Source organism: Cololabis saira, chromosome 21 (assembly GCF_033807715.1).
Source record: "Cololabis saira isolate AMF1-May2022 chromosome 21, fColSai1.1, whole genome shotgun sequence".
NCBI classification, from domain to species: Eukaryota; Metazoa; Chordata; class Actinopteri; order Beloniformes; family Belonidae; genus Cololabis; species Cololabis saira.
Genome location: NC_084607.1, coordinates 30,998,472 through 31,021,235, shown reverse-complemented (window position 1 = coordinate 31,021,235; position 22,764 = coordinate 30,998,472). Strand labels below are relative to the sequence as shown.

Below are 22,764 nucleotides of genomic sequence, written 5' to 3'. Positions count from 1 at the left end.
GGGGAGTAAATCGGTTAAGCTCATTAAGGTGCATTAATATGTCCTGTTGCCTGAGCTTGATAGACTGTGTTGTGCCGCATGTGTTGATAATCCTGAGCTGTGCGGCTGCCTTTAAGCCCCTGAATGCAGCTGTAAATATAGACTCGTAGGTTTTAACTTGAAGCTCAGTGAACCAAATTATGCCAGGTTAATAGCCTACATAGTCAGGAGAAAGTATATTGAAAAAAAATGAACCATTGACAGAGAAATGCGCAGCACTGTAAATAGGTTGGTCTGAAACAGTGAGTGTGGCTCATAGATACAGATCAGTCTGATAAATTCAAGTTACCATACCAAAGTGAGTCACGGGAGAAGCAGAATTATTGAAAGGCAAAGTGGTCACACGATGAGAATCTCCGGGGCCGGCAGATACCGTGCACGGTGCATGTCAAAACTGAATAAGGAAAGCCGATTACTCCTGCCCTTTATCAGCAGAACTGAATGTGCAGAACACTCGGACACAGCGGGAAAGATAAGTCACAAAAACTGTACAGCACCTCTGCGCATGCCCCACAGCTGCAAGTAATTCAGCTCCCGATAGTTTTGGTCTAATTAGATGCATTTTAGCCAATCTTAGCTGAAGCTGGTGACTGTTCATCAAAGATCTGAGGAACATCTGCACGCTTCAGAGAAAATAGTTGGACAACATCAGTGAGTTCTGGCGCTTCAGACATCAGTCATGAGGTCGGCCAACGTACTTTGTGCTACTGCAACCAAGAATGAATCAAGAGCATGAATGACTAAAGCACCACTTGCATAGAAAAGGGCTGAACAATACCTTGTGCAGTTTTTATGTGACATGATAGTCAACAAGACTCGCCACTACGTAAGGCCCAAAGAGCATGCTGAGTACAGTCATTAGTCTGAAAACCCTGTTTTTTATTGGAATAAATGTACATTTTAATAGTTTTAGCTGCTTAGCTGCATGTGCTTCTTAACATTTGGATGTTGAAAAATGTTTATTCTGAATTACAATATAAACCTGTAAGCACACGCTTGTGGATACACATTCATGTTTATCATCGACCTCAGTTACACTTCCATCATGTCTTCATATCTTGTGTCTTTTATTCATGTTTAAAGGAGCTTAAAGGGCAACATCACTGAAACGCTGTTGATTATGTATTCTATATATATATATATATATATATATATGTATATATATATATATATATATATATATATATATATATATTCGTTGAGACAAGAGATTCCAGCCTAAGCCTACAAATACTAATCTCAGTGGACGATGGGTGTATGAAAATGCAACATGACCACCAATACAGCGAGTTCCTCACAAGCCTTTGAGGAGGAGCCACCAAATGAAACTAACAATTCCCCGCGTTGCTCCTGTTCCATCGATCCATCCATCCATTATCTATACCCGCTTTATCCCTTGGGCCTATCCCAGCCCATTTCAGGTGAGAGGCAGGGGTTACACCCTGGACAGGTCACCAGACCATGCTCACAACCACACTCACACTCACACCTACGGGCAATTTAGAATCACCAATTAACCTAATATGCATGTTTTTGGACTGTGGGAGGAAGCCGGAGTACCCGGAGAGAACCCACGCAAGCACGGGGAGCTGTGAGGCAACCGTGTTAACCACTAAGCCACCGTGCTGCCCCTGTTCCAGTTACAAGGTATTACAGTATTATGGACGATGACATGGCATCTTCGTCCGCCCACATCCTTCTCCACAAAGGAGCTTGGGTCCTCGTCTGCCGGCAGAGGGAAGCACAGGTGCAACAGTCAGTAATTCTGGTGTGACCCTCTCCTATGGAGCAGCTGACGCCACAGGCTGAGGGTAATCCCAGCAGCTTAGACGGCCATCATAGAGAGAAGCAGTTAATGGAGGCACGGAATGAGCAGGATGAAGAAATAACAAGTAAAGTGCAGTCTTCAGAAGAATCTATGGACAACGTATTACTTACCAGTGACAAGAACTCTATTCCAATGACGTATCAAGACCAAGCAACTGTTGACACAACAGCTTGTCTGATGGAAGCATGCCAGGATGAAGGTGGAAGAGACACCCTGGATAATACATCAGGACACGAGGAATCAGATAAGGAACCTGAAGATATTGTCATTTTGAGTGAAGGGGAGGAAAACTGGGAGGAGACCGATGCAGAAAGAGACAAATATCCACAAGAGACAACTTCAAACATTAATTTAAACTCTGAAAATGAGTCATTTCTAGAGAAAGAAGTTGACAAAAAGGTATGTAAAGATGGCCGTCCCGATGAGAGAGATGTCAAACCATCAAGAGATCATCCAGAGAGTGAAAATGTTGAATCAAAATCCTTCACACGACCTGATGTCAGCTCGAACAAATTTGATGCTGAATCCTCTGAGACCGAGAAGATCTGCGAAAGCAACCAAACAGTGATGGGTGAGGCACCAATTCAGCCAGCGGCGGCTAACCTCTCAGCGGACATGACCAATGACAATGAAGGGCACATTGACAGCAGCTCCCTGGATTACAACCATAAAAGTCCTGAAGAAATGGCGGAAGAGGTAGACGGAAGCAAAATAGCCACAGATATCCAGCAGGGACAGCAACTGCTACAGCGTCTACAAATCGTGCAGCTACGACACGACGACGTCGACGATATTCCCCAGGAAGCTGCCAAAGTGGTGAGCGGTAGGGAAGAGGTTGGGTTTGAAGACCAGAGGCCCAGTGAAGAGGGTGCGACCGGTAAAGAAGAGAAGGAAGAGAGCAACATTGATGCTTCTAAGGAAGAGGAAGCAATGACAAACCAGTCCGGAAATGCAAAAAGTGAAAGGTTTGAGGCTGAACATGTTACAAAAGGGAGGACTTCTTCTCACACAACGCCAGGGGAGCCAGAGCAGCCAGGGCATGAGCAGATTACTAGCAAAGAACCAAGTGACCCTGAAGATGATCAGAGTGACTCAGATTTGCTTCATATTGACGCTCATGAAAAGTCCTGTGTTGAAATTCCCGCCAAAACTGCTGGACACACGTTCTCAGCTGCTGAGACTTCAGTGGAGAATCAGAACTTGCAGCGGGCTGAGGGCGTTTTCAACCTTGCAGATAATCCAGATGTGCTGGAGATCCCCTTTAAGACAAATATCTCTCTGGAGTCCCTCCTTACCAAGGCTTGCACCAGTCAGAACAGTCAATGGCAGTTCTCTGAAAAGAAGATGAAGAAAGACATAAGTCAGGATATCCAGAAAGAGCTGGTGCTGGTCAACCAGGGTCGGATCCCTGGAGCCTACCATAAAGGAGAAGTCCGGCAGCTAAACGAGACAAAACTACTGTTTGAAGCTTTCCATCAGGATAACACGGGGGGTCCGACGAGGAACCGGAAACCACGTATGTCACTGACGGCAGCGAATGTGTTCCCCTCTGTTCTGGAGCGCACGCGTAGCCTCGAGATGTTCTGCCAAAAAAGCTTTCCTGTTTCCAGGGCTCATTCTCTTAGGGTGTACGACTATGGAGTCTCCGAGAGGGACAAAAGTCCTGAAAACGTCAGATCGAGGAGTCCCAATGGAGCTTATCAGGACAAAACGCGTTTAGCACCTTACCCTAAACAGGACAAGAACCTGCGACTGCACCGAAGTATGGACTCCATATGCAATGAAGCCTCTGCGTCATCGGGGGACACTAAGGGCAGAATGAGGGAGGGCACTGCCGGACAGGAATCCGCCATGCTCAAACACAACCCCTTCTTCAAGTTGCGTCCAGCCCTGGCTCTGCAGCCGGAGGTGGAGAAGGACATCCGTGAAGCCAGGGAAAGAGAAGAAGAACTGCGGAGACAGAGGTGCTCTCTGTATGGAGAGCACAGGCAGAACAGTGAAGACGAAGAGAAGTCTCAGAGTTTAGAGACACTCATATCAGGTCAGTTGTTGTGATTTGTATAATATTTAATATGCATCAGTCAAGAATTACACTGAAGTGCATATCTTATGTGCATTAATTGTAATTTTCAATGTTACACAGTGTTATACTTCAAGATGTTTCAGAGCTGAATAGTCCACTTGTTTTGCCTGATTTCATCTATTAACAGCTATATAAATTTAGTTTTAGTTACCAACCCATCAGCAGTGTATCTTATATGTATAATAGGGGTGGGACGATACGGGTAACTCATGATTCAATACAGTGGCGATATGTGGCCCATGATAACGATAATATCACGATACACGATATCTACGATATTCGATATATTGTAAGAAATTTCATCAACGATATATCACGATATATATGTGACTGAAAAAGAAAAAATACCCATAAAAAGGAAAACGTCTGTAGTTATGCATTTATTCAATGCTAAAAACGTAATACAATGTACAAAGAAAGTGCATTTGTAAAGAGCCTCACTGCCTGCTAGGGTTGTAAATGTAAACACTGTACAGCTGGACAAATTGAAGTGCAGGAAAAATAGTTCGGTGACAACCGCGTAAATCCATTATGTGTGTTGTAATAAAATATCGATATTTGCCATCAGTTCATCGATTATTTATTGCGACAGAGAGCGCAACAATATATTGCAATATCGATTTTTTTCCCCCACCACTAATGTATAATATAACGGTTGTAGTGCAGCACAACCTTTATTGCGTTGCAGGATTTGTTGCGTCACTGAACGGTGCAAACTGGAAATGGTTCATGCAAAATGCAAATATTATCAGTCAGTCTGAAAGCTTTTCACAGTGAAAGCATGAGTTAGATCTTTATTCATTCAACATCCCTTCCTTGTGACACCAGTCGCGGCAATTCTGAGAATGCCTCTCTACATTAGCATCACGCAGCGTCACCCAAGGAGCCTTATCACCAACTTAGTGTCATCGCTGTCACCCCCAGTTAAGGCCGCATCGTTCTAGCAGCCACTTTGATGTGAGTCAGCGTGCACCAACAAGCTGAGTGGCAGCAGGAGGGCTGCTGGCTGCACTCCAGCCTGAGCCAGGAGCCGCTCAGCTTCGTTTAGGGTTTTACGCTGCAAATGCAAATGACAGATGCTGTCTCATGTTGCCTAGATATGACCGTTTATGCCAAAACTGAATAAAGCGGTCCAATAATGTCAAAGAACCAGATAACATGAAAATTCATGAGTATTATCCTAATATGCCTTTTGTGAAACTTTGACGTTAAAAATACAGAAGTTACCATTTAAAGTGGATCAAAAATACAAATACATATTATGCAGAAATCTTTAACAATATCCATTCTTGTCTGCAGACAACTTTGATTAAATATTTTCAACCACTTCAAATGTTGAGGAGTGAATTTACGTGAAGGGCAATTTTCACTTTTTCACATCAGTCTTCTTTTCAAGCACGAGGAACACTGCAAAAACTCAAAATCTTAAGAATATTTGTCTTATTTCTAGTTAAAATGTCTCATTTTTAGTCAAAAAAATCTCATTACACTTAAAACAAGATTCATCGCTGGAAAAAACAATGACTTTCACTTAAAATAAGTAGAAAAATCTGCCAGTGGAACAAGATTTTTTTGCTTGTAATGAAAAGATAAATCTTGAGGAGGATTTTTCTACTTATTTCAAATGAAAATTTACTTGAAACAGAGGAAAATTGTCAAATAAGTTATTTTTCTGGTAATGACTCTTGTTTTAAGTGTAATGAGATTAGAAATAAGACCAATATTCTTGTTAAGATTTTGAGTTTTTGCAGTGAAAAAGGAAATAAACCAGCCAGTCTCATTATTCCAGTTTACCAGAAACTGTTATTTTTAACTAAAAGCTTTAAGTGACTCACATTGCACGGAGGCTTCCTCAATGTTTCACAATTATTTGTCATATTCAGCCTTATTTTTCCAGTTGATTCAATCTCCTGAGGCCTTAATGAAACATCTTTGACATTTTAAAATACCATGGAGAAATAACACAAAAGCTTCTTCTTTCAAGTACGAATGATCAGCTGTGTGTGAAAGGGGTGGGGTTTTCTTCTCAACTCCACCTTCTTCTTCTGATGCCTGTGCCTCTTTAAAAATGAGTGCTACGGCTTTGCTTTACCCACTTACCAAACGAAGCAAGATGTGCAAATGAGGACACATGGTAACTTTACTCTGATTTGGGTCTGTGATGTCACAGTATTGTGCAAATCTGAACCCCCTTACCGACTTGTTTCACATTTACTTGGCAAAGACAAAAAGTTATCTCAAAGTTTTTCAGGTGGTAGTCAGAGAAACTCAAATGTACCTTTTCTAGCACATAAAAGTGGGTTTTTGTCACCTTTAAAATGAAAGAATTGTGACGGATTGTGCAGATAGTTTTTTCACATTTTTGAAATACAGATTCCCAAATTACATAATTCGGTCAAAAACAATCGCCATTCTCGCTAGTGGACACTCCAGAAGGCAAGGAGCTAAAATTGGATAAAACACAATCTCTGAAGCAAAAAATAAACAGAAAAGCATGACAAAAAATACAGGCGGATACGATGGGCATGCGCTGCAACCACCCGAGTGGAAACATCCCCGGCAGGGCAGGGCGGAGCAGCTACCTTTAGACTTCAGTCTGCTGGAAAAGGTTATTTAATTAGCTTCCACACAGCAGAGGAAGTCCACACGGTGGCTATGCGTGACCCGTCACCCTACAAAATATCATATTCTGACACATCCCCTGGCATTTGAAGTAATACAAGGGTTTTAGCACCTGAACACAAAATGCTTCTGTCTAGACATTTCTTTATTATGTGATCTTTCTCTTTAGATGTCAGGCAAAAGTCACGAGGGAAACTGGAACGGGTTTGGCCACCACCCTCAACAAAAGACCAGAAGAAACCTGGGAACACGCAGGTGACGTACCGGGACTAATTAAAGTGTTACGGCTTTGGTGATGGCTGGACCCAAACGCAAGCACAAGACTGTGGGATGAAGGACTTAGAGGGATTTATTTAGGTAGAGGGGGAGCGGAGGCAGCAGGAAGCCAAGGGTGTATCCAGGTCCGGGTGGAAGGGCAGAGAGGATGGTCCGGGGGGGGTCCGGGGGGGCCAGGGCTCGGAGGGGGGGCTGCTGAGCTGGGTTAGGTGAAGGCTGAGCGGGGAAGAGGCACCAAGAAGGAACCAGGCAAGGGAAGTAATCCGCTGGCATGGCCATTAACCGGGCCTCACGCTGCAAAAACTCAAAATTTGAACAAGAATATTTGTCTTATTTGAATGAATTAATGAATGAAGTTTATTCAGTCATGACAACACAAAAAACACAACACAAAAAACAACACAACACCAAAAAACATTGTGCACAGCATTAACATTTCACACAAAACCAATAACCATGTGTTGAACAATGACTGAAAAGGTTTTCTAGTTATTTCTAGTCTATTTCTAGTTAAAATGTCTCATTTTTAGTCAAAAAAATCTTATTACACTTAAAACAAGACTCATCACTGGGAAAAAAAAGTTATTTTTCTGGTAATGACTCTTGTTTTAAGTGTAATGAGATTTTTTTGACTAAAAATGAGACATTTTAACTAGAAATAAGACAAATATTCTTGTTAAGATTTTGCGTTTTTGCAGTGTAATCAGCTGGCATGGCTATTAACCGGGCCTCACTTAGTCAAACAAGTCTTATTACACTTAAAACAAGAATAATTTATCAATATTATATTATACAAAGATGGTTATTATTATTATTATTATTATTATTAGTATTATTAGTATTAGTATTAGTATTATTATTATGTATAGTATATCATATTATTATTAGTATAGATATCGGATAGTTGAATGGATGAATGAATGGGATGCCTGGGTCTGGGGCCCTCCGTTGTCGGGCCAGCGCGGGTGTCGCCCTGTTGGGGGGTTCCCTCTCTCCGGGCCCGTCTCCGGTCCCCCCCGCTGCCTCCGCGGCGGGGCGCCCCTCTGGTCTTGGAGGGCCACTTTCGTGGGCGGCGGGTGCGCCTGCCCACGTCGGCGGCCGGGGCAGCTCTGTCTCTCCGGGCAGGCTGGCCCCCTGCCGGGTGGGGGTCGTTGGCCTGAAGGGTGAGGGCCTCCTGGCCGCGTGTCCGGCCCGGACCGGGTGGCCGGGGATTGCCTGGGTCGCGGTCCGCCGCCGCGGGATCCCTGGCTGCTTCTTCCCGCGGGGCCTCGCAGGCGGTGAGTTGCCTCCCTCCTACTTCTCCCCTCTGTGGGGTTGCCGGTGGCCTGGGTTCCGGGCTCTTCCGTGTCGGCCTCTTGTCTCGCGGGTGGCGGGGTTGCTCCCCCCCCTCCCCCACTATAGATACACTTCAGGTGGAGCTTTGTTTGGTTTATTACACACACACACACACACACACACACACACACACACACACACACACACACACACACACACACACACACACACACACATGATCATATACATACACACACACACATAGACATACACACTGGCTTGTTCACCTGCATGCTGGCTCTCTAGTTTTTGGGTTTAGGTAGCGGTAGCGATAGCTTAGCTCAGACTGCGATCAGATCTCGAGATTTAGGTCGATTGCTGTTATTGTTTTGGTTGGCTCCGTGCCGGTTTTGTGCTTTGTTTGTGGTTTTTTGTTGCAGATTTCCAGTGCTCGACGTGTGTTTCCGTGTGTTCCTGCTTCCTGGATTGGCAGTGGATGTCGTCACCCCCCCCACCCCCCATAAAAAAAAAAAATTAAAAAAAATCACTGGGTTTGTATGTGTATATTTATGTATGTGTACGCATATGTATGCGTATATATATGTATATATATTAAATATAGTAATAATGCACATATATATACTTTTGGTTTCTACCGTCATGGTATCAATCATTAATATGTGTGCAGACAAGGGAAAAAAAACAAAAAAAAAACACTTAAAACAAGACTCAAACTGAAAAAAACAAAAATTTTCAATTAGATTTTCACTTAAAATAAGAAGAAAATTTTGCCAGTGGAACAAGATTTTTTTGCTTGTAATAAGAAGATAAATCTTGTCCCACTGATTTTTCTACTTATTTCAAGTGAAAATTTACTTGAAACAGGTGAAAATTGTCAAATAAGTTATTTTTCTGGTAATGACTCTTGACGTAGAAAGATCACACAAAAAAAAACAGCTGAAGAAAATAAGACATTCACAAATGCTCTTTGTTTTACAAACGCTTAGATTAGTGAAAATGGTGGGATGTTAAATTGAGAGGATCAAGAAGCCTCAGCTAATCCCTCCGTCTCTAAATCCCCGTCTTTTCTCTGTCAGCAGGAGCCAAAGGTCCCCGTGGGCGGAGGTCAGACGGCGTCTCTGTGGCAGCGCTGGGAGTCCGGTCTGGTCAACAAGTCCACGTCAACTGAGAAGAAGTGATGTGAGCCGTTCTGGGTCTCCAACACGGAAACACAACGCTAATTACTGTATCTCGATGCCAGAAACATAGTTCAAGTAGACGCGCACAAAAGCAATTATGTTTCTGGCTCCAGCTTTAACACTTTATGGTTATTCTCTCTGTTTTGTATCTGTGTAAAATATGCTCCTTTTTTCATAACTTATAAATCAGTTTTTATTCAGTAGGTAAATAAAGCAAGTATAACATCAATGATTCTCTCAGTTAAATGAGAAATGTAACCTGCAGCGTTCCTTGATGAATAAGAAGTATTTGTTTTTGACGCAGACTTCAACAAATTGGAAAATACACCAATGCCAGTTATGAAAATATAAAAACACTTTCTCCACAAGTTACAAATCCACTTAGTCTATTTTCAATTAATTAAAAAAGTGAACAAATACAACAGAAAGGTTTACTTCGTCCATAACTAGTTTTTTCCTTTATTTATTTACTTGTTTGATTATTTGATTTGATTATAACACATAATCAATACGCAATAAGCAGGCGATGTCACGCTATTACTCTCATTTAAAGGCAATAACGCTCGTATCTGGTTGCATTCTGGGATTTGGTGTTTGGTGTAGCCGCTTCAGTCAAACTGGACTACAAAAATGAAGAAAGTAACTGCTTTATTCTGCTGCTTATTACATATTTTTTACAAACCCTGCAAGTGTCAAATGTCATTAGAAGACAGCATGAGTCACTTCTATCGGGAATCAGAGTATGGCTGAACCATTTTTAATCCTCCACATCTATTATAGATTATAGTTACATCAGGCACTTTTCCATTGACGGTTATATAAAACGTTGGACAATTTTAATTAACCATTTCAAGACAACACGCTCAGGTGGAGATGATGGAATAGCAGAGAAAACATTTCAACAGCAATAAAACCAGTGTTTTGGCGCCCTCTAGTGGCCATCTCGTCACTAGGTGGGTTTTAAATTTAAAGCAGGGAACATGTGTTGTGCCTAAATTAAGAAGAAAGTGCATCATAACAAGAAACTTTTTTTTTTTTTTTTTAATAAAAGGGCTGGAGGGTGTATAAACTTAATTTGCTGACGTGCATTCCATGTTTACTAGTTTCTAATAGAATAGTGTAATAGCTTCTAATCTCAGCAGACGTAACTCCACAGTTTAAGTCATCTAAGCTCCATCTGTCAGAACCACTGGCTCTGCCAAGAGAGGACAGACTTTCACTCTGCCCTTGCTGCCTGAGTAAGCTACCGTTAATTGGCTGCAGTTCATATCATCCCGTAAACAGCCTGCAGGGCCGGGGCGCGGGCCGCAGCCCTCTCCTTTTTAGCAGCAGGTGGCTCCTGCATATGCCCCTCAATCAGATCCAAGATGCTACATGTTATGGTTTGCACCCAGAAGTCACACGCATGACACTTCAACCTTATTTGAATGACTAATCTCGGAGGGATTTTCGCTGGATCCACAAACCGACACAAGCATAAGGGTGCTCGAGCTCGTCACACTTCTGGTGAGGAACAGCAGTCTGTGCTCGTCTTGATGGGAAATGATTTTCGATGAGTTCCTGGGCTGCTGAAATGGCTCATTACAGCATTTTCCTTACTGTCCCTCTTCCATCTCTCTTCAAGTGTTGCTGATGCCATCAATATGAATATTTTTTGTTTCTAAATACTATGAAGTTGATCAGCAACTGCCCTGAATATAATTATCCTTGTGCTGGTGCCTGTTAAATAAAGGTTGAAAGAATTTAACAAATCATGGATCTGAGTTTTTGTTGCGTTTTAACAACATTTCTGGAAATGAAGCTTGTACATTTGTAAATTTACCATTTATTAGATATGACTTTCAGAACTGTATGTTGTACAGACTTAACAACTCACTTATGTTTACATTTATATGAAGAAATTAATTCTTTCCTGGGAACCTGGCGTTTGTTTGCAGGTTATACACAACCACAAAGGTGTAACACTCTTTTTTTTAGTATGAGAATTTGTACTTGTAAATAAGAGAAAAAGAAAGATTCATTTATTTCAAAGTGATTTCAGCAGTAGATTCTGGTGCTGATCAGTATCTTCCCGTAAAGGCCTGAATCTTTGAGCCGCAAAGGATGATGGGAAAGAAGATTTCCACTTTGTCAACAAATGCAGGAGAAAAATAACTGAAATCTTTAATATATGTACATATTGCAGGGGGTTACACGTTGTTCCTTCTGCAGTGCTTCAAACAATGAATGAGTCCAATGAATTTTGGTCCAAAAAGAGTAAGAGCCCAGCCAGACCTGGACACCAATGAGCATCAAGAACTGGCGTTGATCAATAACTGATACAGTCGCTTCACGTACTGCTTTGGAGAAACATTAAGAAGCTGCTAATTTACTTTCACAAATCGATAGATAACTAGCCTTACGTTGACGTCGTCCAGAGTGCAGTATCTCCGGGCTTCAGGAGGCTTCAGGATTCAACCATCAGACACTGGAAACATTTACCGAGGGCAGGTGATATTTTATATTTTTACTTATACTATTTACTGCTATCGTAACTACTCCATAAGGCAAGGCAAGTTTATTTGTATAGCACAATTCAACACAAGGTAATTCAAATTGCTTTACATCAACATTAAAAGCGGCAAGACATAATTAAACAGTAAATAACCAAAAAAAATGAAACAACATTATAAGAAAAGAGGTAAAATAAAAGTAAAGTAAGGGCAATAGAGTACAGCAGGTAAGTATTTAATTTATGTAACTCTTGTACTGTCTTTGGGTCAAAATGACCTAATTCTCCTGTTCCTTCTTTCCTCCTGCTCTCTCCTCCCTTCTCCCTTCCTCTTTTTTCCCTTCCTTCTTTCTTTTTTCCCTTCCTTCCTTCCTTCTTTCCTTCCTTCCTTCCTTCCTTCTTTTCTCCCTTCCTCCCTTCTTTCCTTCCTTCCTTCTTTCCTCCCTTCCTTCCTTCCTTCCTTCCTTCCTTCCTTCCTTCCTTCCTTCCTTCCTTCATCCTTCCTTCCTTCCTTCCTTCCTTCCTTCCTTCCTTCTATCTTTTCTCCCTTCTTTTTTCCCTTCCTTCCTTCTTTCCTCCCTTCTTTCTTTTTTCCCTTCCTTCCTTCCTTCCTTCCTTCCTTCTTTTCTCCCTTCCTCCCTTCTTTCCTCCCTTCTTTCCTTCCTTCTTTCTTTTCTCCCTTCCTTCCTTCCTTCCTCCCCTTTTTCCTTCCTTCTTTTGTCCCTTCCTTCCTCCTTCCTTGACCCAAAGACAGCACAAGGGTTAAAGGATCTACAGTTGGAGCAGACCTCAGGTCTACAGGAAGTTTGTTCCACCGGTGAGGAGCAGAATAACTGAACGCTGCCTCACCTTGCTTGGTTCTGGTTCTGGAACCACAACAAACCAGATCCAGATGAAGCTCAGGGGTCTGGGAGCTTCATAGGAACTAACAGATCCAGATGAACCTCAGGGGTCTGGGAGCTTCATAGGAACTAACAGATCCAGCATGTATTTTGGTCCAAGACCATTCAGGTCTTTGTAGACCAGCAGTAAGATTTTAAACTCTATCCTTTGACTCACTGGAAGCCATTGTAGTGATTTCATGACCGGTGTAATGTGGTCCAGTTTCCTGGTGTTTGTAAGGACTCTGCAGCGTTCTGGATCAGCTGCAGCTGCCTGGTTGATTAAGTCAGGATCTGTGATGGTATGGGTTTGGCAATGGTCCCCTGCACTCCTGTGATGGCAGCATCGATGGAGAGGAGGACATTCACAGTTTGTGATGCAGGCTGGTGGCTGACGCAGTCGCCTCCTGGCTGATTCCTGCTGTGTGAGGTTGTTCCCGTGTTTGCAGCAGGAAGACAATCCAGAGATAAACATATGCCAAATCTGTGTTCAGGCTGACACTCAGCAGTGCAGACCCCCCTGTCATGGGAGGGGCATCGCTAAAACACCTGTATGCACTGCAAAAACTCAAAATCTTAGCAAGAATATTTGTCTTATTTCTAGTTGAAATGTCTCATTTTTAGTCATAAAAATCTCATTACACTTAAAACAAGAATCATCGCTGGAAAAAACAACAATTTTCACCTGTTTCAAGTACATTTTCACTTAAAATAAGTAGAAAAATCTGCCAGTGGAACAAGATTTTTTTGCTTGTAATGAGAAGATAAATCTTGTCCCACTGGTAGATTTTTCTAGTTATTTAAAGTGAAAATTTACTTGAAACAGGTGAAAATTGTCAAATAAGTTATTTTTCCTGGTAATGACTGTTGTTTTAAGTGTAATGAGATTTTTTAACTAAAAATGAGACATTTTAACTAGAAATAAGACAAATATTCCTGGTAAGATTTTGAGTTTTTGCAGTGTGATGCTTTCAAGATCTTTTCCATTTTAGTCCCCATATTTTTCAAAAAGACAATTCATAACCACACGTTGCATCAGGCAAGTATAAGCAGCACATATCTTTATTTTACTAAAGTAAAAATAAAATTGCATACATTTACTTCATTATTTTGCAGCAATAATCTATACTTTCTACTCCACTACATTTCTACAACTAAAAAACATTTCTCGTTACTTTTTCTGAACGGCTTCCTCAAAATCTGGCATGAAAAAACATTTAGTTGTTGCGTTGAGAACCGTTCAAGTTCTTCGGACTGGTACTTGTACCATGTTTTCGAGGTAGCCATTTCCCCCTCGGACCTTCGGCACCGCACTTAGGCTTGCCACCCGTCCCTTAAAATACGGAATCTTTATGTAATTGGGAATTAAAAGTTGCGTTCCGTATTGAACCAATAAGGACACATATTATGCTCTTATTTATTTATGTCATAATATACAGGTGAAGGTCGGAAAATTTGAATATATTGCAAAACTATATTCGTAGTAAATTCAACTAAAGGTGAAACAAATATATTATTTCCCACTACATTCAAAGTGAGATATTTCAAGCCTTTATTTGTTATAATTTTGGTGATTATGGCTCAGTTTATGAAAACCCCAAATAAAAAATTTAAAAAAATTTGAATATTTTATGAAATCAATAAACAATTCAATCATCAAAATTGCAACATATAAAGGTTTAACATATCTTGCTTTGCATGTACAACTGTGAAACTATGTAATATGTTAGTTTCACCTTTCAAGTTGAATTATTGAAATAAATTAACTTCTACACCATATTCTAATTTTCCGACCTTCACCTGTAGACTATATTTATATTTACCATAGGAGCAGAGGCTATTTCAGTTGCTAGTATGGTTGGCTGTCTGTACAGTCATGCAAGTTCAATGTTATTAAAGCACTTTAAATCAAAGCGTCTTGTTTTTTCATATAAAATAAATACATTTCTATGCAGTTTAGAAGTTTTGGGGCTTTTTTTTGGCGCCTGCGCTGCTGAAATCGGGGTGTCCCTTATTTCTATCTCTGAAAGGTGGCGACCCTAACCGCACTGCCCTCCCCTCATTAGTTTTGCATTACTGTTGAACCATTGTTGATAATTTTACAAGTAAATGGATGACTAGGAGATACAACAAGTGTTGTTGATGGTTCGAGATAACTTGGCATCCAAAGAGTTTTACTTTTACTTAAGTAGGCTATTTTACAGCGTATTTGTACTTTTACTTAAGTACTGAACCTCAGAACTTCCTCCCCCACTGAGTATAAGGAAGCTACAGATACTGCAGATTTGACCTGATAAAACAGTACTAACTCTCACCAGTAGAGGGCAGTATAGCACTAATGATCAACACGGAATAACTACACAATTACTCATAGAAGTATGTCAGCGCTGCAACAACTATTTTAAGCAGCTTGAAAGATGAGTACTTGTATTCAGATGTTAATTTGTAAATAAACCTGGTATCATTTAAATGGCAGTGAGACCAGGTGTCCACCTCTATGAAACAGTCACCACATGCTGTAAGAAGAGTACACCAGTTATGTAACCTTGGCAACTATTCCATCCACAGCCACCAGCTACATGTTATATCAGGTCCACGTAACATGAAAAAAGTTGATTAATGGCACATCTGCGTCACTTTCTGCAGCAGCATGTGGGTGGCAGTTTCTTCACTCTGAGTCACTCAAGAGGGCTGTCATGCACCAAGTACATTAAGTCCTGTGTTGTTCTTAAAAAAGAAAAGGAAAAGAAACTGCTCCTGGTGAAAGCATGTCAGTTAGATACATGCCGCACCATTTTAAAAGTGCAAGGATGTCATCAGGGTGAGAAACATGGAGAATTAGTAGGGACTAAAGCCTTTTTTTGTTCAATTATACTTTTGTTTGTATGAATGAATGAATGAATGAATTGTTATGTATTAATGTGTCAAGGTTCCAGCCTATAAGGACTTACAAGACACAGATACACTACGCCAGCAAACAAACATCAGCTGCATACAAACAAAAACACAAAATGATAAATTCCACTTATACATTACAGATCAAATTACAGATCCTTTCTCAGTTTCCATATAGTTTGTCCTTTCTCTGTTTCCAGGCTCTCTTTATAAAGGTAGCTATAGAGAAAACCTCCTCTCTGAAAAACCATTCCAACTTAGCATCATCCTCAGTCCAAAACAACTCAGGTTTACAATCTTGCATTTTCTGAAATAAAAGCTGCCTGGCTTCATCATATAATCAGTACTGGAGTTGTGGGGGGATGAGGGGGATGAGGGGGGATGAGGGGGGATGGAATCCCCCCTGAAATAAAAACGGTCAAAATCATCCCCCTGTAAAACTGCCATCCCCCCTTTCCATCCCTTATGTCATTTCATCAATGAATGTGGTTTTACTGCTATTTCAACATTTAGAGTCATCACCAGAAAAATAACACAAGAAAAATAACTTATTTGACAATTTTCACCTGTTTCAAGTAAATTTTCACTTGAAATAAGTAGAAAAATCTGCCAGTGGGACAAGATTTATCTTCTTACTACAAGCAAAAAAATCTTGTTCCACTGGCAGATTTTTCTACTTATTTCAATTGAAAATCTACTTGAAACAGGTGAAAATTGTTGTTTTTTCCAGTGATGAGTCTTGTTTTAATTGTAATGAGATTTTTTTTACTAAAATGAGACATTTTAACTAGAAACAAGACAAATATTCTTGTTAAGATTTTGAGTTTTTGCAGTGATCCATGTTACTTATCCTGTGAAGGACAGAGTCATATTGATAAGTTCAGAAAAGTGTTTTTTATTGTTGTGTTTTGATGTATTTGATGTAAGCCCAGTGGATATTTAAAGCTTACAGAAGGCTGCATTTAACTGCTGCTATGTCATTCCTGCAGTATTTCTGCAGGTGTTTTGGTCACTGCTATTATTTGTAATATATTATATTATTTGTAATCAACACAAATTATCTGTCCCCATATGATAAAATCCACCATCCCCCCTGATGTTTTTTTTTACAACTCGAGTACTGCATATAATGGACAATAAAACAAAAAATGAAATTCATCCTCAACAACATTTAAATCACAAACACTACATAATCTTCCCTCTTCAGGAACAGTATTAATATGCAAACTTCTGTCAAGAAAACGGCTGAAAAAAGCTGACAAGAACACAGAGCTTAGCTCACCTTACCTACCTGAACAGAGGGATAAACAATTTATTCAGTGTTATTATTGTGCACTGAGGCAACAAATACCCAGAGCTTTGTGAGAGGAGCGCACCGACAGCTCTGACATCACCAATGAGAGATGGGCTTTGAATCACTGCTGCATGGGTACCAGCAGCCTTATGATGGATGGATGATGATGGATGACTCACTCCTGCCGCCCACAAGACTTCCCATCATCAGGGTTCATTATTAACGAGTCCTCCAGTCACTCGTACGTGTGTGGTTTGTAAGCTGGAGGGAAAAGTCTGCCAGTCATTTCCACTCATGGCAGAAGTTACGCTTAACTTTATTAAGTGTATTTTTGTTTCACATTAGGAAGGCCCCTAACTTGATTGAAGCTCCAATTTGGCCTTTTGAATGAGGTTTCTATGCGCGGCCTAAATCAGCACTGGTTTCCTTCACCTGCTCGGGTTTCGTCCTAAATTACAAAAACACACAAGACGTGATCATTGTAACTGACCACGTGAGAGATTACTAGGTCAAACAAATGTCTAAAATACAGATCAAGTTTGTGATAGTGATAAATGGTTACCGTATTTTCTGGACTATAAGCCGCACCTGCATACAAGCCGCATCCGCTCTATTTAAAAAAAAAAGATATGCAAGCCGCAGATATTTATGTTGTTAGATTAGATATTTACTACATGTACAGAAGGATTTTGAACTGTAAATGATGTACATGTTTGTACCTAAACAGATCCTTTCCTAACAGTGTATTTTAACACGGCAGCAACTTTGCTGATTAAAACGGGACCGAACCAAGAGAAAATAACCAGTATTTATTTATCTGTTTGAAATCTGCTTCTACCTACTTTATTTAGAAGAAGTAGTGTATTTTTCTTTGCATTTATTTTGTCTTGGTTTTGATTCTAATTCCGGTTAGAGCGCCCCGAGCGGTGGAAGAAAAATCCACAGAATAGCTGCACCTTTGTATAAGCTGCATGGTTGAAAACCTATGAAAAAAGTAGCGGCTTATAGTCCAGAAAATACGGTAATATACCAGCAGTAATGTTTAGATATTAGCAAACAAAAATTGATAAATAAATGGATAAATACCTGGAAATATGCAAATTGTGGTGTAAAGTGTCAATGTAAAGTTGAACAAAGCAGTTTTGTCTTTCACGACAAGTAAAACTGTGCAAAAATAAAAAATATAACAAATGAATGGATATCTTGCGTTGGCGTATCACCCTAAGGAAGAGGGTCATTTATTTGAAAACACAATGTTCGACTCCTGTAACTATTTGAAAAGGGCACACACTGCAAAAACTCAAAATCTTACCAGGAATATTTCTCTTATTTCTAGTTAAAATGTCTCATTTTTAGTTAAAAAAAAATCTCATTAGACTTAAAACAAGACTCATCACTGGAAAAAACAACAATTTTCACCTGTTTCCAGTAGATTTTCACTTAAAATAAGTAGAAAAAATCTGCCAGTGGAACAATTTTTTTTGCTTGTAATGAGAAGATAAATCTTGCCCCACTAGCAGATTTTTCTACTTATTTCAAGTGAAAATTTACTTGAAACAGGTAAAAATTGTCAAATAACAAGTTATTTTTCTGGTAATGTCCTTGTTTTAAGTGTAATGAGATTTTTTGACTAAAAATGAGACATTTTAACTAGAAAATAAGACAAATATTCCTGGTAAGATTTTGAGTTTTTGCAGTGCACTCAAGAAAAGCTCCAACAAGATTGGTACTGCGCTTCTCTGTTCTCCATAAAATGATTGATCTTTATTCTCAAGGACTGATTTGTCCTGATTACGGATGCGAAAAAGATGACAGCAGCACGGTCCCCTCAAAGCAAGGAGTTCTGCATTACTGCACCAACACAGAACAAAGTACTGAAAGCTGACGAGTGCTGTATCGGAGAGACGGTCAACAGGAGGGATGTCTCTCTAGGACTAGTGTGCAGCAACATAAGGGAAGTAGCTGCACGTGTGTGCACTGATGGAACATACTTATGTCTTCAAATGTTATTTCGTCAAACATGTCCAGAGATGGACACGCTGTGTTTGGCTTGCCCTTGAATTGTTGAAGTATGATAGATGAATAAACACTGGGTAGCAAGAGCATGAGGTAAGGACAGAATAAACAGTCCTCAGATGGCCCTCGCTGAGTTGAACCACTGTCCTCAACAAACCTCTCTGTTCGCCTTTGCTCTCTCCTCCCCCTCGCCTCTCGCTCTCCCTTCTTGCACAATGAAAACTCAATTGTCTAATTCCATTATCCCTCATTACAGTAACGGTAGTACAAAGAATCCATGCACTGTGAGATGAATGTCCTTGTAAAAGGGCTTCACTAATTGTCTTTTTTCGCTTGAGGATTCCTATTTTCAAAGATTATGGGTTAAACAACTATAATTGTTGCTGAAAAGCAAATGGATTTTCTCCTGAAGATTCTTTTTGACTCTTTTTCAGCTACATGAAAGATGTAGAATCTGTGTCCTAAACCCTCAAATCCCTGGGCGAGGGGAGACCCCGCTCATGGACACTGTCAGAGAAGGATGCTGTGATTAAACAGATGTGAACAATGTCTGAATGAAAGTAGCACTTCTCGCCTCAGGGAGAGCAAATAAGGTTCATATTTGAAGTAAACAATCACCACAAAAACCACATTAAGACATGTGGATTATGCATTCTGATCATAATCACATTACTGACGTAAATTCTTGACGTGTAAACCCCTTTATCACAATATGACACCCATAAGGACGTCATATTGTGAAACTTAAGCATGCAGCCGTTGTGATATGTTTGAGGAGAAAAAGTGTAAAAACACAGAGCCTGTTTGCAAAGAAACAGAAGTAAAAGTATTGAAAACAGCACACCGTAAAGTCACCAAGGACTACTACTGGAAGCCGTTTTAAAGATAGCCTGGGAACTTCCTGTCCATCCCAAAGAACCAAAACAGACACCACGATTTCACAGGGAGAACTCAAAGGTAACTCTAAAGGAATGGGTGTGATAGGCTAAAATAATTGTTTTCTACACTAGAATTTATCCAAAAGAGCCACAATTTAATTTTGGTTTGCATCAATGAAAATAAAACTCAAGGAATTTATTCAGACCGAAAATGGCTAGAATTTTGCTAATGAAGGCTACGTGTGAAATTTATGACAGATTATGACACGATCGCAACCCTGGACCCGACACTTGGAGCTCTAAAGGAGGACCTTTAGAACTACACTGCAAAAACTCAAAATCTTACCAGGAATATTTGTCTTATTTATAGTTAAAATGTCTCATTTTTAGTCAAAGAATTGCATTACACTTAAAACAAGAGTCATTACCAGAAATATAACTTGGTATTTGACAATTTTCACCTGTTTCTGGTAAATTTTCACTTGAAATAAGTAGAAAAATCTGCCAGTGGAACAAGATTTATCTTCTCATTACGAGCAAAAAAATCTTGTTCCACTGGCAGATTTTTCTAATTATTTTAAGTGAAAATCTACTTGAAACAGGTGAAAATTGTTGTTTTTTCCAGTGATGAGTCTTGTTTTAAGTGTAATGAGATTTTTTTTTTGACGAAAAAATTAGACATTTTAACTAGAAATAAGAAAAATATTCTTGTTAAGATTTCGAGTTTTTGCAGTGTATTTAGATGATATCATGAAATGGTTGACATCGACCCTTTCAGGACCAACTGTTTTATGTATAAAGCAGATTCCACATCCAACAAAAAGTAATATTTAAATGCTGTATTAAATAAAGGACATCAGTTGAATCCTGTGATGGTTTAAAAAGGATCTTTGGCTGTATGATGATTTTATCTCCGCCCTCTCACCAGGTTATGGATGGCCTTGAATGTTAAAGGGAGGGTTTTGAACTAGATGCGAAGCCTGCCTGAAAGCCTGAAGCTGAAGCTTCTGGTGACGATGTGGACAGCTGACTTCTGAACCAGATGAAGTTTATGTTGGGATTTGTGAATGAGGCCAAAGAGCAGAGAGTTGCAGTAATCCAGGCGAAAGGTGCCAAGGCTGTGAACGAGAATAGTAATGGCATGGGGGGGGGGGGTAAGAGAGGGACAGAGGCGGTTAATGTTACATAGGTGGAAGAATGGAGACTGGGTAATGTTGGTGATGTAAGATGTGAAGGATAAAGTACTGTCCAGGATGACACTCTCAGCCTGTCGGAAAGAGGAAACACAGCTCAATTTCTGTCACGCAGTCATGAGGGAAGAGGGTGGAAGTTGTGAGTGGGTTTACTGGTGAGGTACAGCTGGGTGTCATCTGCATAGCAGTGGACGTTTCTATTATATTTGCAGAAGATATTCCCCAGGGTAAGGAGGTGGATGATGAACAGGAGGGGCCCCAGCACTGAGCCCTAACATGGCCTTCTATAGGTGTTTAACACCACACCAAAGTCTAATCCTCAGATAAGATAGTGACTGTGCGATTGCAGAATCATTAGCTAAATCGCAAAGAAAGTACAGCATATAGTATCATATAAGGCTGACAGTTCAAGTTTGCATTGATTTTAGTACGGCATGCTGAACATAAAGCATAAGGACATAAGGGATGTGCCACTAATCTAACTATTCTTTAACCCTTGTACTGTCTTTGGGTCAAAATTACCTAATTCTCCTGTTCCTTCTTTCCTCCTGCTCTCTCCTTCCTTCTCCCTTCCTCTTTTCTTCCTTCCTTCCTTCTTTTTTCCCTTCTTTCCTTCTTCCTTCCTTCTTTACTCCCTTCCTTCTTTACTCCCTTCCTTATTTACTCCTTTCCTTCTTTCTTTTTTCCCTTCCTTCCTTCTTTCCTTCCGTCCTCCCTTCATTCATTCCTTCCTTCCTTCTTTCCTCCCTCCCTCCCTTCTTTTTTCCCTTCTTTCCTCCCTTCTTTCCTCCCTTCCTTCCTTCTTTTCTCCCTTCCTTCCTTCCTTCTTTCCTCCCTCCCTTCCTTCTTTTTTCCCTTCCTTCCTCCCTTCTTTCTTTCCTCCATTCTTTCCTTCCTTCCTTCTTTCCTCCCTTCCTTCCTTCTTTTTTCCCTTCCTTCCTTCCTTCCTTCCTTCCTTCCTTCCTTCCTTCCTTCCTTCCTTCTTTTCTACCTTCCTTCCTTCTTTCCTTCCTTCCTTCTTTTCTCCCTTCCCTCCTTTCTCCCTTCTTTTCTCCCTTCCTTCCTTCTTTCCTCCCTCCCTTCCTTCTTTTTTCCCTTCCTTCCTCCCTTCTTTGCTCCCTTCTTTCCTCCATTCTTTCCTTCCTTCCTTCTTTCCTCCCTTCCTTCCTTCTTTTTTCCCTTCCTTCCTTCCTTCCTTCCTTCCTTCCTTCCTTCTTTTCTACCTTCCTTCCTTCTTTCCTTCCTTCCTTCTTTTCTCCCTTCCCTCCTTTCTCCCTTCTTTTCTCCTTTCCTTCCTTCCTTCTTTTCTTCCTTCCTTCCTTCCTTCCTTCCTTCTTTTCTCCCTTCCTTCCTTCTTTCCTCCCTCCCTTCCTTCTTTTTTCCCTTCCTTCCTCCCTTCTTTCCTCCCTTCTTTCCTTCCTTCATTCTTTTCTCCCTTCCTTCCTTCTTTTTTCCCTTCCTTCCTTCCTTCCTTCCTTCTTTCCTCCCTTCCTTCCTTCTTTTTTCCCTTCCTTCCTTCCTTCCTTCCTTCCTTCCTTCCTTCCTTCCTTCCTTCTTTTCTACCTTCCTTCCTTCTTTCCTTCCTTCCTTCTTTTCTCCCTTCCCTCCTTTCTCCCTTCTTTTCTCCTTTCCTTCCTTCCTTCTTTTCTTTCTTACTTCCTTCCTTCCTTCTTTTCTTCCTTCCCTCTTTTCTCCTTTCCTTCCTTCCTTCTTTTCTCCCTTCCTTCCTTCCTTCCTTCCTTCCTTCCTTCCTTCCTCCCTTCCTTCCTTCCTTCCTTCCTTCCTTCCTTCCTT

The 22,764-nt window shown here is 40.6% G+C and overlaps 1 protein-coding gene and 1 pseudogene across 2 annotated transcripts; both read left to right on the top strand.

Moving 5' to 3' along the window:
* The window catches only part of LOC133421573 (nucleolar protein 58-like), a 254,014-nt pseudogene that overhangs the window by 153,505 nt on the left and 77,745 nt on the right, over nucleotides 1-22,764 (top strand).
* LOC133422449 (uncharacterized) lies at nucleotides 1,776-9,672 on the top strand. 2 transcript variants are annotated; one of them, XM_061712447.1, is made up of 3 exons: nucleotides 1,776-3,908; nucleotides 6,742-6,827; nucleotides 9,221-9,672. In XM_061712447.1, the coding sequence occupies exons 1-3, from the start codon at nucleotides 1,823-1,825 to the stop codon at nucleotides 9,320-9,322; spliced, it is 2,274 nt and encodes a 757-aa protein (XP_061568431.1). In that variant the 5' UTR covers nucleotides 1,776-1,822; the 3' UTR covers nucleotides 9,323-9,672. The 2 variants fall into 2 exon arrangements, with proteins under 2 accessions (XP_061568431.1, XP_061568432.1); XM_061712448.1 differs by having other exon boundaries at nucleotides 9,224-9,671.

Coding starts and splice junctions, on each gene's coding strand:
- LOC133422449 (XM_061712447.1), top strand. CDS start 1,823: ATGGAGCAGCTGACGCCACAGGCTGAGGGTAATCCCAGCAGCTTAGAC. Junction 3,909..6,741: donor TTTAGAGACACTCATATCAG/GTCAGTTGTTGT, acceptor CTTTCTCTTTAG/ATGTCAGGCAAAAGTCACGA. Junction 6,828..9,220: donor AGAAACCTGGGAACACGCAG/GTGACGTACCGG, acceptor TTTCTCTGTCAG/CAGGAGCCAAAGGTCCCCGT.